The 18,411-nt window shown below is 41.2% G+C and overlaps 1 protein-coding gene across 4 annotated transcripts in view; it reads left to right on the forward strand.

The window, feature by feature from the left end:
- Window positions 1–10,242, forward strand: part of LOC147886285 (PX domain-containing protein EREL1-like) — a 61,629-nt gene extending 51,387 nt beyond the window's left edge. For 2 of the 4 annotated variants that reach the window (XM_087395702.1, XM_087395703.1), the window contains one exon: window positions 9,544–10,146. In XM_087395702.1, coding sequence (XP_087251828.1) covers window positions 9,544–9,855 — 312 coding nt within the window. In that variant the 3' untranslated portion in view covers window positions 9,856–10,146. Of the gene's footprint in view, window positions 1–9,543; window positions 10,147–10,201 lie in introns of those variants that run through there. The other 2 variants (XR_015543331.1, XM_087395704.1) reach the window with 2 other exon arrangements.
- The last annotated feature ends 8,169 nt before the right edge of the window (window positions 10,243–18,411 follow it).

Consider the following 18,411-nt stretch of genomic DNA (forward strand, 5'->3'; position numbering starts at 1 on the left):
TGCGGTGGGAGTCATTAGTAGGTATATGGCAAATCCAGGCAAGCGGCACTGGGAAGCAGTGAAAGGTGTCTTGAGGTATCTCAAGGGTACCAAAGACTTGTGCATATGCTATGGTAGGCAGGATGCATTGGTGCATGGTTTTATAGATTCAGACTATGCAGGGAATGCAGATAACCGGAAGTCTACTACCGGTTATATTTTCACATTTGCAGGAGGTGCTATATCATGGGTGTCTCGGTTGCAGAAATGCATTGCACTGTCAACCACTGAAGCTGAATATGTTGCAGCCACTGAGGCTTGCAAGGAAGCAATATGGCTTACTCGGCTGGTGGGAGATTTGGGCATTACAGGAGATATGCCAGTTTTGCTTTGTGATAGTCAGAGTGCTATCATGTTGGCAAAGAATCCGGTCTTTCATCAGAAGACCAAGCACATAGATGTGAAATACCATTTCATCAGGGAGGTACTTGAAGACAAGCGGCTTGAGCTTGTGAAGGTGCATACTGATGATAATCCTGCATATTTGCTCACTAAGAGCTTGCCTACAGAGCGGTTTGCACATTGCCGCCACATCATGGGATTAGGATGAGACCATTCTTATTTTATGGTCTTGTGTACAGTAACTGTATATTGCTGTAATTTTTATTCTTTTCTCCCCTTTAGGCACATTGGCCTTTAGGTGGGTGGTTGTTGGGGTAAAGGCACATTGCCACCCTTTAAAATGTTATGATACCTATGACTGTCGTAAGACAGTCATAGGGTGAAAGCCTAATCCTAATAAAACCTATGAGTTTGTGGTGTGGCTCAACACTTTTCACACACCCACACTTCTTGTGTCTCCCTCTCTCTGTCTCCTTTGTTCCACTCCCTCTCTCTTTCCCTCACATGGACTCTTGCGGTGTACCTCAGTAGTTTGGGCTCCTTTCTTCAACAGCTATCCAGTCTGCAAGCAAAGTCGATGAAGATGATATGAAGGCAGTTCTTTTATTGGGTGCAGCAAAGATCTCAGGATATTCTAAGACCCAAATTGTGCTACGAGTGGCATGAGAGGTCCTTTAATGAGAGGGGTGCAATTCTCATAGATGCAGGTCACTACATGAAGAACCGGTTGAGTCTTCCAAGAAAGAAATTGGATGCAACTACTGCAAGGAACTGGGAGATGTAGAGGATTGTTGTTTCAAAAAGATAGCCAAGGATCAAGCAAGGAACATGCGAGTCTTGTGGTAGAGGCTGAAGATGCTGAAAAATAATTGATCTTTCTCTTGAGGAGGAAGATTATACATATACTTTCTAGATTGTTCATGAGAGTCCAAGGCACTTTTCCTGGTTAGTCCCCCGAAATGAATGGAATAATATGTGTGTGAGTTTAAGATATGTGCTTGGGTAGTTCCCCATAATGAATATTTTTTGGTTTGCTTATTTCTATAAAAGATTCCGTGAGTCCTATACATGACCTTGCCTAGTGCAAAGAGGACTGATGTAGGATGCCATGTGTGGTCAAGCTCTCATATCAGGCTTGACCTTGAGTCTCAATGTTGGTATTATTGTGTTCTCTTCGTGTCACATGATTGCGGTCTTTGAGACCAAATCACCATGGCTATTGAAGGTTCTCTCAAACATCTCCACCTTCACTCTAAAGGGATGTTTTAGAAATTAGAGTCTCCGTTTGGTTAGAGTCCTAGTATGGTTGACTCTAGGTTGAGTGTAGGGTTTGTCCTATTTTAAGGATTAGTTTAGGGTTTAGAAGCCCTAATCCTATATGAGTCGTTATGTAATGAGTCTTTTCCAATAAATGGAATGGTCATGTCACTTGTCCTCCTCACTTGCTCTTTGCTTTGATTCCATCATACGTTGGTACATTTGTGGGCAAGTTTTTTGTACTTTGGCTTGCGCGTGCTCTTTTAGATCTAGATTTCTCTTTCACATTTAAGTTAGCGCACGTGTATTGAGTTATGTTCCGCACTAGTATCTTGCGTCTCAAGGTGAATTTATGATGCGGAGTAATATTGGCCCTAAGCAAGCAACCTATCTCTACTTTTCTAACATCCTTAACTGCTGGAATTTGGATAGAAACTTAGTATGAAGACCTTTGTATAAGTGAATGTTGAAGTGTGTATATGTGGATATGTTTGTGTAAGAGCATATGTTCTACTTTGGTCTAAACCCCACCGTTGGGCAAGCTGATGACTTTGGTGGGGATGTCATGCTAAGCGTGATAGAGTTAATCTTCCCTCCACTCACTGCTCAGCCCCTCCTCTTAGCTGCTCAGCCCCTCCTTTCCCTGTTTCTCTTTCACATTTCTCTCTCTCTTCCCCCTTGCTTTGCTGGAAATTTTCCAACCTCTCTCTTCACTTTTTCTGCATTTTTGCAGCTCCCTACCCCTCTCTCTCACTCTCTTTCATCCTCATATTTCACTTCCTCGATGGCTTCTCGTGGAATTGAGACCCATCATAAATCTTCTTGGTGGTTGGAGGTTGATTCCTTTGGGAAGTACGACAAGGCAAAAGAAGCACACAAGTGGAACTGTTGCTTTTGTAAAGCAACAAAGAGCGGAGGCATAGACCAAAGTTTAGGCTCATTTATTGGAGTGAGGTGGCAATGCATCTCCCTTTGCCCTTCAATGATAGGCGCTTGACCTTGCAAAGAGGTTGGATAGTATTGCAACATGACCTACAATTCTTGATTCTCGAGGTTGAGAATCCTATGTGCAATAGGTTCTTTCGTGTGTTGTAGCACACCTGTTTGTGTTTCCACTTCTGTTCCCACCTCTTGTTCGGGAGTCGAGCTTCATTTGCACATACAGGTAGGGCTATCACCTCACCAGCCTTGAGAGCCATACTATAGGCGAGCCTTGTGGTTTCATGGCATCATGGGAGGAGGGCACATGTAGACGCAACAATGGGTGATTTCTTTTATGAAGGAGATGTATCTAGAGTAAAAGCCCACAATCCTCACTTCTTTGATATGGTGAATGAGATTGCAGCATTTGGACTATCCTACACTCCTTCCTCATGTGAGGCTCTGCACACCATGATTTTGGAGACAGAAATCCACCATAGAGCAGGCTTTGAGTCCGATCAAAGACAGATGTGGTGTCACAATGATGGAATTAGATGGAGTGGCACTAGGAGCTGCTCTATTCAAGACATCATTACATACTCTAGGTGGACCAGCTTTTTCATTAAAGCTATTGACAATTCAAAGGAGGGAATGTTAGCCGGAGGTCGGCTAACATATGGATGGAGACCATTGAGTATGTGGGTGCAAATAATGTTATTCAGTTTGTTTCCTACTGGTGAGAACTCCAATGGGGCAGAAGGGAAGATTCTTGAGGATAAGTATTCTCTGATTACTTGCACTCCTTGCATAGTTCATGGAATGAATAATTGAAAGACATTTGGATTGGATAGAGCCTTGCATTAAGGTGGGCAATCATGTTGTTACTTGCTACCACTATATTTTGGCAATTTTTCACATGCTGTTCCCCAAAAAACTCTTGAAGTGTTCTGATACATGGTTTGCTTACAATTTCATCATGTAGAAGCAGCTTTTTAAGCTGAAAACTTATTTGAGGCAGCTTGGTGTTTGTTGGCATAAACATAACTTTGTAGGGGTGCATTAAATCCATTGTTTTGGATGACATCATTTGAGATAATGTTGGCCTATTGCTTTAGGTCACAATTCTATCATTATGTTGAGGCTTCTTGATGGGGATGACCTTGCATTGGGAAGATGAATGAAGGGTTGGATAGAATGATTGAGGCAATTCAAAGTTTAGATGCTTTTTGTGGTTGGAGAAAGGAGTTTAAGGGTACTTGCAATCTCTCGGTGGATAAAATATCATGCATCTTGGGAGGCTATAAATTTGTTTTGGATCCACAATTTCAAGGGTAAGGGCAAGAAACAGATTCTTAAGTGCAAGGGTGATAATATTCAGACTTCTTGTCTCAAAGGTAGATGATAGAAGGAAATTGCAGGAAGAGCTCTCACATTACAGGTGAAGAGAATGGTTGTTTGGTTTGGATCCCGGCACACAATGACATGTTTAAGATTTTCTCCATTCGCTAGTGGTAGGACTATGGTGCAGATGATTCATTGTTGCAGAGATTGGCCATTCGCATACTTAATGAGGGTGCTACCTCTTGGTCTATTGAGAGCTTGTGAGATTTTGGAAACGTTTTATCTAAAAAGAGGAACATGCTTGGGGTTCAGACGGCAAATGACCTTGTATTTGTGTGCATTTGCTTAACAAAATTAGGGCAAAGTGCACTCTTGAAGCATATTCTTGAAGAGGATGTTTGTGTGCATGTGTGTGTGCGCGCACACACACACACGGACACACAACATATGCTTTTACATATACACATGCACACACATACACGTACACGTACACATACACACTTTTTTTTTTGTTGGGTAAAAGAACCTTTCATTAAGAAGAATGTACACACACACACTTTTTTTTATAGTGAAATCTTATATTTCTGTGTGGGAAACCTCAAAAAGAGGTAAAAACCCACCAAATAAGTACAAGAATTTTTTTAAACAAGTAAAGCCTCAGAGCAAAAGTCACGAGGCAGCCAAGTAAAAAGTTACATATCAAGCTGGAGGAGGATTAAACACAGCATCCTCCAGCTTCAAATTATTGCTCTGTAAAAACTGATGTAGTGATGAAACCACACCATCAATAAAAACCAGTTGTTTTTTGCCCTTGTGATTCTTCTTGATATAGGCTGGTACCCGAAATTTTTGAATCATAGGGTCAAAAACATGTTGTAACATGGGATGAGAAGATTCAAGTAAAAAAGGCACTTCTGTATCCCGAACAGAAGAAGACTCTGGTACTGGCATCAGAGGCAAAGGAGCTAGATCAACATCTATATCCTCCGACAAAAGAGCTGCATCTAATAAAGCAGGACTCGGCATTTCAGCTTCACTTCGAGGATCAACCTGAGAAAGAGCATGTGTAGCATCCTGTATGATCCCCTCTGCAAGGGGCACATCCATATCTAGAGGAGAAGGAGGCTGATGATGCTCAACGGGAGTCGGATCCTGAACTTTTTCAACAAGAGAAAGATTAACTTGTGATTTTTCTACCTTCCTCCAGTAATGCTTCGGAGCTGTAAAAGAAGGCTTATCCAGTGAAGCCTTAGCAGAAACCGGAGGAGAAGGAAGAGTAAACTTTATTGTTGAAGGAGGAGCAAGAGTAGTGGTCATAGAAGCCGAAGGGCAAGCACGTGCAAAATGACCAACCTGCTGGCACCAATAACATGCTGTAGGAAAAGAGGCAAAATGCAGCCTGATGCGCATCGGATGAGCAAATCCCAAATCAAGATCCAGAGTAGAGGGCACGGGCTGCATCATATCCCATAAAATACAAAGGCGAACATCCCAAGTAGCCTGCAAAAACTCGTCTCGAAACATGTAGAGGCCTCCCCACAAAAGCTGCAAGAGTAGAAAGATGCCGAAGAAGAGGCAGAGGCAATGCTTTGAGGGTAATCCAGACCGGACAGTGAGTCAGAAGAGAGGCAGATGGATCAAATAGTGGATCCTAGGGCATCACATAAGCAAAGAAACCAGCCCCATGAATACCAGCACGACGGACAAGTCGCTCCACCACATCAGTCGAAGAGGAGTGGGCATAATAAAAACCTTTGCCCAGAAAGACAAAGGAGGAAAGGCAATCCTGACCCACTGCAACTTCAGCCCAACGACGAAGTTGAGCTGCAGATAAAACCCTGCCTATAAAGTAGAGACAGACCCCAAACTGCTAAGCCTGTCGAAGACCGGAAACCAAAAGGGCAGAGTCCAAAGAACAAACAAGCTGTGAACCCAAGTTGCGGCCTGCTGGTATTGTGATAATTCTTTCTATCTTAAATGGTGCGTTGCCCTATCAGCTAGATTTAGATTTAGATGCTCGTTGGGGAGAGACTAAAATGAAAATGTTTAGACTTCACAAGCAGTTGTAGCTTGAATGAAGAGATTTTGGACTACCTTTTGATTAGCCTTCTCCTTTAGTGCTAGCCTTCATCATGGCTGAGTCTGCCCTTCACCTCCGGAGTGCCGACAGAAACTGAGTACGAAGACTTTGTATAAATGGATGCTCAAGTATGTGTGGGTGTGTGGATTTGTATGTGTGAGAGCATATTTTTATACTATGGTCTACACCCACTGTTGGGCGCTGATGACGTCAGTGGGGATGTCATAGTAGCTAGTCCCTGCTATGCATGATGGAGTTTATGGTTTTCAACCTTGTGAGTGACTATCATGAGATTGAAACTGCACTATGTGTGTTTTTAGAGGATGAGTTTGGGAATGTTCCTGGATTCATCTAGGTATAAGCTGTGAACCCGATGAAGGAACATCTGTGACAGAAGCGAAACACATCTGGCGAAGAAGGTCCAGTTGAAGGGAAGACGAAGGACCATCCGCGATATCCAACTTTGTCGATTTAACCAAGGTGGAAGGAGGCAAACCAGCACGCTTCCGCCGAAAGAAGACACGTGTAGGAGGAGCAGAGGTAGAAGTAGAGAAAACGAAAGAGCCATCTGTCGGAGTAGCAGGAAGAGGGGAGGAAGAGACATTAGGAAAAGACTGTACAAGACCTGGCGTGAGAAGAGCAAAAGGCTGCAGAGACAGAGGGGAAGACGAATTTGGTACGGAATCTGGCTATACGGACAAGGGAGCAGGTACAGAAGAAGGAAAAGAATGAGTAAAGGAACCTGTACGGAGGGGGGAGCTTGTACGAGCGACCGTACAGCAGGTACGGCCTGCGCAGGGGTAAAGGAAGGGGCAAGTGCAAATGGAAGATGTACAAGGGCTGAAAAGTGGGGTACGGATGCAGGCGCAGCAGCAGTAGCAGGTTGTGGGCAAGGTACAGGGACGGGTGAGGGAGGGGTTGAGCTCGCCATCGCACTCACTATTTACACACACACACACACACACACACACACACACACACACAACCGAAGAACACACACATACACACATACACACACACGCGCGCGCGCACACACACACGCATTCTTACACACACACACATTTTTTTTGGTGAACCACTGTATTTATATCAAGAAAAAGTTTTTACAATGAGAATGGTCTAAAGAAAAGACTATTCTGAAAAATCAAAAGCAATGGGAAAACACCTCCAAAGATGATACATCGCTCCGCTGACTTTGCAGCCTGCAGGATCCTAGACGTTCATACTTACTTAGTTTGAAAGGGATCCACTCGATTGCAGACGTTATTCATGATGATGGAACCCTTCTTTCTTTTCCTTTGGCTGCTGCAAAATATAGTCTTGGCATGCATAATCATCCTATATCGCACACTATTAATAACTCATATGCTTCAGTATTTTAAGCCAGTACCGCCACTAGAGATTGAGGACTGGCTTCAAGATCATTTGCCAGGGTCAACATGCCGTCCTTTGAGGCTATCTCACATTACTGTTTCTTCAGTGTATAAAGTTCTTTTACCCTTGCCTTGGGTTTCACAGAGGGCGAATCATCTTTGGCAAGCGAGTCGTCCTGCAAAATGGTGGTGAAAGCGACTACGAGGGATTTGGGCTTTTGGCACGCAAATAAATTGCTCTGTCTGTTTGCTGCAGATGTTTGACTCCGCAAGAATCGGTGCCTCATCTTCTTTGGCATTGCTCTCACACCTATGATTTCTTGGGCTTCCTTGGGCAGCGTTTGAGAACCAGATTTCCAAATGCTTCTTTTGGGGAGTTTTTCTAGCTTTTCGGGATTCGCCCACCTAGACAGGAGTTTGATTTATTTTTCCCTTGGGTTCGCTACTGAGCACTCTAGACTCTATGAAAAGACAGAAATCATAGGGTCTTTGGTAATCCTACTTTTTCTATTTTCTCTTTTTTTAGGCAATCCTTACAGCAATCATTATATGATTGTTTGCAATGTCAGTACATAGACTCTGATGTATACTTGTCATATATTGAGATCTTCTCTTGATGTATTTTGGCACTGTGATTTCTTGGGCTTCCTTGGGCAGCGTTTGAGAACCAGATTTCCAAATGCTTCTTTTGGGGAGTTTTTCTAGCTTTTTCGAATTCGCCCACCTAGACAGGAGTTTGATTTATTTTTCCCTTGGGTTCGCTACTGAGCACTCTAGACTTTATGAAAAGACAGAAATCATAGGGTTTTTGGTAATCCTACTTTTTCTATTTTCTCTTTTTTTAGGCAATCCTTACAGCAATCATTATATGATTGTTTGCAAACTCAGAACATAGACTCTAATGTATACTTGTCATATATTGAGATCTTCTCTTGATGTATTTTGGCACATCCCATTTCGGGATAGTGACTCTGTAATATAAAGCAACAAAAATTTCCACCAAAAAAATGTGTGTGTGTGAATACTCTATGGCCTTGCATAAATCTATCCCTGGTGGAAGTCAAATCTGCAACTATTATGGCGAAACAAACTGCCTTTAAAGCAAAGATTGTTTCTTTGGAGATGTTTAGGGGCATTTTTTCAATGGGTGTCACTTTGGCTAAGCACAGGATTGCAAATCCTCATTGTTTGATGTGTTTCAATTCTTCTGAGACTGTTCCACATCTTTTATGGCTTTGTTTGTCCTCAATCCAGAGCTCTCTTGGACCGCATTTCCCACTGCCTTCGACTGCATTTCCCTAGTCATCGTTTTGGGAAATATTTCTGGATCTTTGGCAAGTTTACTACAGTACAGGCCCAATACTCTCTCTTTTTTCGTTGGGTTAGATTCTCGGCACTATGGACCATTTGGAAGCAGAGAAATCAGGTGGTCTTGGGGCAGCTACGACTCAAAACTAGAAACAGTAATAAAAGACTTCCAACTGGGCCTGAGGAATTTCTTCATAGGAATAAGCATCCCCAAGAGACCGAAACAAAGAAGCTCAAAAATAGGGAAAGATATCCACAAAAGAGTGCTCATACTGTAGAATAGTACGAACACGATACGATGACGAGAGAGCCTAATAGTGGCACCAGGAGAAGAGATGATCGTATTTTGGCATTGGAGGATGTCTGCCAAACAACCAAAACTGCTTGTCAAAAGAAACCGTGGGAAAGCGAGCTCGTAGTCCTGTCATCAATGTGAAAAGAAATTCATGAGCCATAGGACAGGTCCAAAAAAGGTGTAAGACGGTCTCACATGGATGGGACCAAGTGGGGCAAGCCGAAGAATCAATATGCTTGGCAGCCAAGAAAGATCCCACTGGTAAAGCCCAAACCAAACAGCATCAAAGGAAAACGCGTTGCTTGAGAGGAACCTTCCACACACACACACATGCGCGCGCACTACATATACCTTTATATATGCATGTGCATATGCATCTACATATACATATACATATACATATATACCTTGCCGTGGAGGGGGGGAGGGGGGAGTTTGTTTTCTCTTTCCTAGAGTTAGAATGTCTGTTGATTCAAATATCAACATGTGGTTTTGAACTGTCGTGAACTTTTTAAAGGTATCCTTTTTTCCTTCGTTTTTTAGATGAGATATGAATGAAACTGTGCGACCTTGTGCCTATTGTGCAGGCACAACTTTTTGCAGATGAAAAGGAAGAAGATGGGGCAATACACCAGTCTCTTGGCAATAATGACATGCCAAATGGTATCTCCCTTAGTGAATGCATCTCAGGGTTTCGGGCCAGCTCTGATCAGGATTTAGGGAGTGAAAAAGCTTTCAGGAAAATGCTGGCTGAAATATTTATGGATAATGTACAGTTATATAAAGTTGTTAACTCTATGTCATTGAATGCGGTCATGATGGATTCAAATCAGGAGAAAGGCAGACCGGAAGAAGCTCCAATGAGAAAAAATACAAGTGTCTTGAATAAAATTTTGTAAGGGAATACACTCTCATATATGACATTTGGAAGTGAGGTTCTGCTAAAACTTGCCTTACTGAGTTTGTAAATGCCACTACGGGAATCATGTATTTTTCTTTATAGCCCAAATGATGGGTTCAACACTACAGCATTTGACTGGACAAAGTGTGGACACTCAAATGTGGTGCAACGCAATGCAGTTGACCTTACGGGAATAGAAAATTGTGAGTGAACACTCGTCTTATAAACCTAGTGCATAGAGGCAGATAAGATTCTATTTCCTGCAGTCAGATAAGAGTTTGCGTGTAAACGGTAGCAACTTGATGTCTGATGTGGGAACCTTAGTAATACTTCAAATGTTGCAGGGCTACACTGTCATTCACATGCATTAAAGAAATATATCCAACAATGGAGCCAAAAACCATGTGTATGTGTTGCTTTCCTATTTTCATCTGTCTTGGTTTATTTCTATTGAGAGATCTGTTGTCTTCTCCTGGGGTTTCTGATATACATTTGTGCACTGTATACATGGCATTTTTGTTTATAACATAACAGTTTGAGCTCTCTACTTTATGTATAGAGTAAGATGCTTAATCGGGTGTAGTGTGAAGGTATTTGGTACAGCCTCATGCATAGTGAGTAATAAAGTGTCCTTGACATTTTCTGAGATCTATGTAAAGCCTGCACAGGATTTTGGAACTCTACTCGTTAAATGGACTGAATTCTTTATGCATTGATGTCAATTAAAAGAATAGGAATGTTACGACATGGTATCCAAAGCTCTGTGGTCATGTTAGCACTGAGAGATGCTGAAGCTGCATCTGTAGTTTGTACCCACTGCTGGCCAAAGCTCCCTGGCCCACTGGAAAGCATTTAATATCTGCAAATGCAACTTTAGGAGTTGCGAAAGGTTGGTACTTGCTTGGATCATAGCATATGTTCCAAGGGGGCACAAGAAGATTCTGTCCAAGCCGGTAGGTATCATCTATGCAGCTTGTCATACAAGGATGCAATGATTTGTTTTCAAATAACATGCCTATGGGTTTACAAACGCAACCTTGTACATAAAACATGGACCAGAGAATTTGTAAATTTGGGTTTGCATGAATTTATTTGAGGATGGGAGTTACTCATACAATAATGTGCTGATACTGACTTCACCTGCATGTTGTGCTGTACACTGATTTTATACTACATGCCTTTAATGAAATTGGGTGAATACTGCACACTTTGTTTTATACCTCTAGTGTTTCCAGTAATTCTTCTCGTCCATCCAAATGTCCACTAGGTGTATGCCTTTAGGATTCAATTGGAAAATTTCCTTGAGAGGGGAACCTTTGAAACAAGTTGTAATAAAGGTAGAATCTAAGCAAATTAGTGGGCTAGCTGTTGGTGTCATCCTATGAAGATGGTAAAAAAGGTGGATAAGTGGCATTGTGTGGACAAGGGCTTTTCGTTGCAAATGTGCTAGTGGCAATTTGAGGCATAACAATGCAAAACAATGTATGAGATTGTGTGGGTACTTCCAAGAGTGGGTGGTGAAAACAGGTTCGTGAAGAGGAAACAATTGTTTAACGGGCTTGATCATGCAACAGGTTAGTGAAGAGGAGACAATTGTTTAACAGGCTTGATCATGCAACAATTTTGAGAAGGCAGAAAAGAGGCCATGATGGCAAGCTGTCCTCCCTTTTGAAGTCGAGCGATGCTATTGGGGCAAAGATTGGGTTTGATGTGGCGATATCAGAGCACACTGCACATTTTGCATTTATAGATTCAGTGTCACAAGAGGCGTTTCTAGAAACACATTTTTGGAAATGTTTCTAGATTTTGGCAGGCGTTTCACCTAGAAACGGGTAAAAATATTGTATTTTATGTATACTATATATACTTCATAAATAATACTGCAGCTAGGCTTTAGAAAGGGATGATAGAGTAGATGGTTTAGCAAGGGAGTAGAGTAGAGGCCTTACCAAGGGGGTAGAGGGCTTAGGAAGCATTGGAGTAGAGGCTAGAGCATAGAGTAGAGGCTGGAGTAGAGGGCTTAGGGTGGGTAGAGTAGAGGGCTTGGCAAGGGAGTAGAGTAGAGGGCTTAGGCTGGGTAGAGTAGAGTGTTTTGTAGGTGGTAGGGCAAGCAAGGGAGAGGTGAATCGAATCGGCATAGAAAAAGAGCCATGCACACCATTTTATATCGAGGGCGTATCGCTCTAAATGCCACATTTTTGCATATTTTGGGAAGAACGTTTCTACATGTTTTGGATGCTCAAAACGGGTTTTCTGGTGACACTGCATATATTTCAAGAGGACTCATGTTGGAAAGTGAGAGGAGTTAGAATGACTAATGGGCATGTACTTTTGAAAGTGACGTTTGAGGTTGCTCTATTGTGAGGAGGGTTGTGATTGGTTGCAAAACAAGGAACGCCTAGATGGAGGCTTTGTTCTATTATTATCAGAGTTGGTTTATGTCTCTACAATGTTTCAATATGTTATGGGCAGCGGACAAGTGCTGACGCACCAATGGTTGCATATGTTATTTTGCAAGTCTAAAGGTGGGTCCATGTGATTGCAAGCATGATGCTTGAAGACAAGATATGGCTTCATTAGCAACATAGGTCTAATTGTTGCCATGTGGTTATTTAAGGGTTGATGCAAATCCCTAAAATCACAATAGCATGAGCAGGATGCCTTTACCTCAAACAAGAGTGTCCCTATTGAATCGACATTGAGAGATGATCATCACCTTTCCTTAAGCGTACCATGAGGAAACAACATGCTATGCAAAATCCTTAGCACACCATGAGGAAACAACATGCTATGCAAAATCCTTAGCACAAAAACACAAATGGACAATGACTATGCCAAGAATGGGGTACCATTGCATGAGTTCTCTCATATTTATGAAATGACCATGTCGGCCCTTGTTGCATGTAGGGAGGATGTCCATTTCACGAGTGACGGGGTACAAGCCAAAGTCTAAATCGAGCTACTGGGCACCGAAAAATGTCTATCTGAATTTGTTTCATGATAACCAATAAAAGATAGAAAATAATCCCATGCATTGCTAGAGCATGGAAGAGCAACAACAAAAAATTTAACAATGAAAGAAAGCTCCAAGTCAAAAACATTCACCCAAAAGCATTGAAAGGTGCTTACTTTGCATTGTGTTTAAGGAAAGATACATTTGGGATTGATAGTGCATCCTAGGTACAGAATCACTTGCACAACAATTTGCAAAAACTATTCCACTAAAAGAAAGCTCTTACTCTAGATCCCTTGCAATAAAAACAAAACTTTTGATCTATGCATATAATGATTTTTCAGAACCCCCTTTGGAGAAGAAGTGTTTGTTTCTAGCCAAAGCTGCTTTGGCTAGAAACAAATGCACTTCTTCTCCAGAGGGGGTTTTGAAAATTCACCAAAAGGTACCCATGTTTACAGTCACTTCTAAGGTTTTTAGGCCTTTTGAGCTCATTTCTGGTGTCGAAACGACCAAAATATGCATAGATAAAAAGTTTTGTTTTTATTGCAAGGGATTAAGAGAGTGTATGTGTATATATATTTACTTATTTATTTATTATTAATTAATTAATTAATTTATTCATTAATTCATTTATTTAGTTTAAATCTCATATGCAATCCTTGATATCTCAAGCGTGGTATATATGAAGAAATTGATAGACACTTTTTTGTATGTCACAAAATTATAGCATGATAGACCACCATTATTGAAATGTATGTGCAATTAGCCTAACCTCTTTGCCAATAAGGCTAGAGGGATCAAAGTCATCTAGTCGTACTTGAAAGCGTGCTACTTTAACCACCATCTCTTGCAATTTGGAAGACAAATATTTAGCTTTGAGTAAATTTAGAGGTGAGTTATTTTGAGTGCATCATCAAGCAACTGATGGTGGGAAATCTTTCTAACAATTGGCTAGAAAGGGATTTGGTATCATAGTAGATTGTGTTCAAGAACTATAATGTTTGATTAGAAGAATGTTTGATAATCTATAGGATGCCTCTTATATCTTACATTAGACATAAGAAGACTGATAATTTGTTGGATGCCTCTTATGTCTACATTAGATATTGTAATATCTGCACAAGAATTGGCTAGTCGATATAGGGATATAATTGTTCTTACTTCTTATGTACTCTTAGCTATTCTATGCTATAGTTGGTCATGAAGAGACGGCCTGCTAGATTAATCAAAAACCCCAATAGCAGCTACGTTATGTGAGTCCCTAGGGTATTATTATTCTAGCCAATTGTGTGTTGCTTAATTACTATGAGGATATGAAGTAGAAGTGTGAAACTACATATTCCTTTTGGAGACAAAAAACCTTCCCTTTACAAGGGAGCATTGTGCACCACCCAGTCATTCACAGTGGGATGTTCTTATAGAAGATCATTTTCATTATGGAGTTGCATTATATGCATCAACTCTCTTGGATGCATTTTTCCATTTCCTACATAGTGTATCGAAATAAATTTGAGCTAAAGGGGCCCATAATGTCACATAGAAATGTATAAGAGTTTTCAGAGGTTAGAATGTGTGATGCCGATCATGTTCTCCCTTGCTCGTACTTGCCATGACACGTTCCCCCTTGCTTATTGTTTGGGGTACCTCCATGTAGGGTAGGACCTCTAAGAGGAGAAGAGGCTTTCAAACAATGAGGAGAACACCCTACTAGAATGTTGCATAGAACGCTAAACATGGAGTGAGCTTGCACGTGATCAAGTTGAAGGTGGTAGAGTTGTGCCAGGCTGAAACACTCCATGAATGGGATACTAGGGAAGAGTTGTTGGGAATTTATTTGTAGGGGAAACCTAAATTATCTCTTTTTGGATGGTTAAGTGACTAGTGGAAATACGTCAGTTTCTTACTCATGCAAATGAACTATTTCTTGGCAATTTAGACGTCTTGTTTAGAGTTTTGTTTCGCACTAGGGTCTTGATAGATTTTGAGCCATGAATTTACAATTCAAGGTGTGAGTACTTTCCATCACAATCTAGAAGTCATGTATAACACTCATCATCACTATCCTGCATGTGACAATTGGAATGATTCTGAGACCGTTATTTAGAGCAACAAGGACAAGGGTATATGGTATTCTAGCCAAGAAGGAACTGGGCCATATATGGCTTATGTTTAATATCTATAAATGAATGACCATCCTTTCTTTTGTAAGTCCAGAAGGGAGCACCTTGCTAGAGTATTACATATTCAAGGGGAAGTGAGCTACCCATAGCTCTATGGAGTAGCAATGTGAACTTGCTAGGGTATTACATATTCAAGAGGAAGCACGCTACCCATAGCTCTATAGAGCAATCTTGCTATCATGTTCTCTATATGCAAAAGAAGGCCTAGATGATCAAGCAATTGATTGTTGCATGAATGGAAAACTTTTAGTGAGGTGTTCCTAAATGTTTCTTACCATTGAATGCCCATACTTGATTGGCACATGTAAGCCATGTGATTCAGAAAGCAAGGAAGAGGGGAGTGCACTTTGTTACTCTCCTTGCCCACAAATCCCCACTATTGCCTTTGTGCCTACTTAAGTCTACACATGGGCATCTACAAACCTAGCATTACCATTTACTGCTTGCTGCCAATGCAAATCTATGGGATGTTAGCACAAGTAGACAATTCTCTGCTCTTTAGAAAGCCTCCCCCCCACCCCTCTCTCTCATCACTATCCTCACCTATCCTCATCTTTTTTGAGGAACCTATTCATGTGGGATGAATTGTGTTGGACTTTTTGAAATATGTGCATTTATTAGTTATATGCTTGAGGGAGATCCTTCTTGCCCATCTTGCCAAATTACAAGCGAGATGAGATGAAAGCCCATCTATGCGACTTGGATCTTATGTTGGCACAATTGTCCTAGGTGTCCTATTTTTCTTACCTATCGTATTTACTATATTTGTCTCGATTGTCGTAATTGCAACATCTGCCACACTTACCAAATATTCCACATAGATCATATGCATCCATTTTTAGTTTGTTAGAGCATGGAATGAATTGAATTTGATAAGGTGCCATCTTATCATGGACATGTGCATGGAAGGGAGGAACTCTTTCCCAATGATATGTATATATTCCTTTATCTTCATGTGAATGGTAGTGTACAATAGTATATTTTCACTGAGATTTATATATTTCCTTATAGATCCTATGGTGTTCCATCCTCTCTCATGAGTATCAAGCGATCTCAACATCATGTGCACATGTAAATATGTACTACCCTTAGAGAGTGATAAACTAGCATTAGGATCTCCTAGCCCTAACCCTAATTATAAATGATTAAGGGAAAGTTGTATTTATTCAAAAATTTCAACTAACATGTGTAAATTAGTTAGTCCTAGCTGTGCCCTCTCTCCACCATTTCCACTCTCTCCTCTCCTTCCTCTTTGTCATGGTATCAAACACATAGTTTACCTTTCATCGAGGCTGCTCTTCACTCCATGCTATAATCTCATTCTCCCCTTGATTCAAGTTAAAAAACTCTCTATTTCAAACTTCAATGAGGGAGATATGGCTTCTTGAAGAGTTGTCCTATTCATGAGTATTGTGACTCAATGAGGGAGTGAGAGAGACTTTATGAGAGAAAAGAAAACAAAGATGTGATTCGTGGAGGAATCCTTATCACTTGGCCTTGGCTACCATCAAGTGGAAGTTCTGCTCTATCTTTTTAGTCACTAGCTTGAGTAGTGTTCATAGAGACATTTTTCTTAATAGATACCAAAACCTTTAAGTTTAAGATTTTAAAGGTTCTTTTTTGAAAATTTACAGATTTTACACAAAAATATAACTAAAATGCTTTGAAATTTGTAGGTTTTAAAACCTTCAATTTTCAAATTTGAAGGTTAATTTCCCAAATTCAAGAGTCATTCTTATTAAACCTCGATTTTTCTTGAACATTGAGCTACTGCTCAAGTGTCTTGAAGCTCCTTTTGAGTTGCGCTTGCAGAAGTGACTCACAGCATGCTGTGCATTCCTCAGGCTCCTACTGGGAACTTGAAAGGCTTCATTCAAAGATCTTTGAGACTCTCAAGAGCCCTTAACTCCCAGAGCACCCATGTGGCTCATTATCCTTGCTGTATCATTTTGCAATTGCGACTAGGCTTGATATACATGTAGTCTGCTTAACCTATGTGGACAGTGGTGGGGTCTACATAGGCTGATGGAAAAGCAAGTGTAGGCAGGCGACATTGTGGGTGTAGGATGGTGACATTAATGTCTCTCCCTTATGTGATATGTCTTTGTATGTTTGTGGAAATGCATCATGGTAGCAATCGTGGAGCGCAGGCTGGTGGTAAGTTGTCTATACTTGGATTCCCACTTCCTTTGACTGATTCTTGGTATCAGCATGAATGAGGACATTCCTAGGGGGACATTTTGGATGGCGCAATTGTGGCATGTCCAATGTGGGCATTCTCATGACTTATTGGGGACTTGTAGATTGCTCCAAGTAGAATCCGGCAAGATAGGTGTCATATACATGGGTGTGATGCACTAAAGACAAATGTAGCATCACTAGATTTATCCTATGCAGATTGTTGATCTACAACACACTTTCCTATGGTTAGCATTGCCTTCACTAAGGAAATGGGTGGTCACCTGTAGATTCCCATGTGTTGCCACCTTACCAACAACAAGCATCGCTTACACACTTGATTGCCTTTTGCCCATTTGTAGTGCAACTTCTATCTATAGAATTCAATGCATAGTAGCTTCGTGGAACCCACATTTTGCACTGTGGATAGTAGCACCTGTAGTGGCAACCCGCAACAACCTTCAGCATCCAATAGCTTGACAACTCTTCTGTTAGCTCTTATTTGATCGGAGCCTGCATTCACAATAAATTGCAACCATGCCACACACATAGTTGGTGTGTCTTTCACACCACATTTCACACCACCACCTCTATTTCATCGCACGTGCTGGCTCAGTGTCATAGTTATCGGTCGTCACCACACCACCTCTCCCCTATATAACCACCTTAGCACTAATCGTGCTGAATTTGCCTTTATCGATCCCCATGCATACACAATATTAGACCCTTCTTTTCTCTCTGTTTGTTGTCATCCATGTTGTCACACATAAGCACACTACCACCATCGCCATGTGCCATGTGATCATGACATGTTCGTAGCTACCAGTCTCTATGCCCTTATGCAATTGCCAATTCGAGAAAAAGGTCATCGAGAGTGCATCACGTGGATGTTGATTGCCACATCATCCTTAGCCATATCTAGTGCCACATCTTCAATAATACCATGTCATCCCTAGCCATGTGGAATGCCATGTTGTCATTAGTGCCACGTTATCTTTGTGCTTAATAGGCTTACTCGATTCGATAGGAACACTTTTCTCTTGTAGCATATGACACCTTGTGCCACTCCATCACAGTGGTTCACAAGCACACCCTCTGCACACTCCATCATAGTAGTTCACAAGCACCCCCTCTCGACAACAACTGTGATAATTTTCCTTTTATTCTTCATGCTTGATGGTAGTCTCAATGGGTGGATAAACTAGCTAAGCCCATAGGTCAACAACATTAAACTCTACAA

This window comes from Dipteris shenzhenensis, chromosome 24 (assembly GCF_047967505.1).
Source record: "Dipteris shenzhenensis isolate YYH24624 ecotype China chromosome 24, Dip_SZ_1.0, whole genome shotgun sequence".
NCBI lineage: Eukaryota > Viridiplantae > Streptophyta > Polypodiopsida > Gleicheniales > Dipteridaceae > Dipteris > Dipteris shenzhenensis.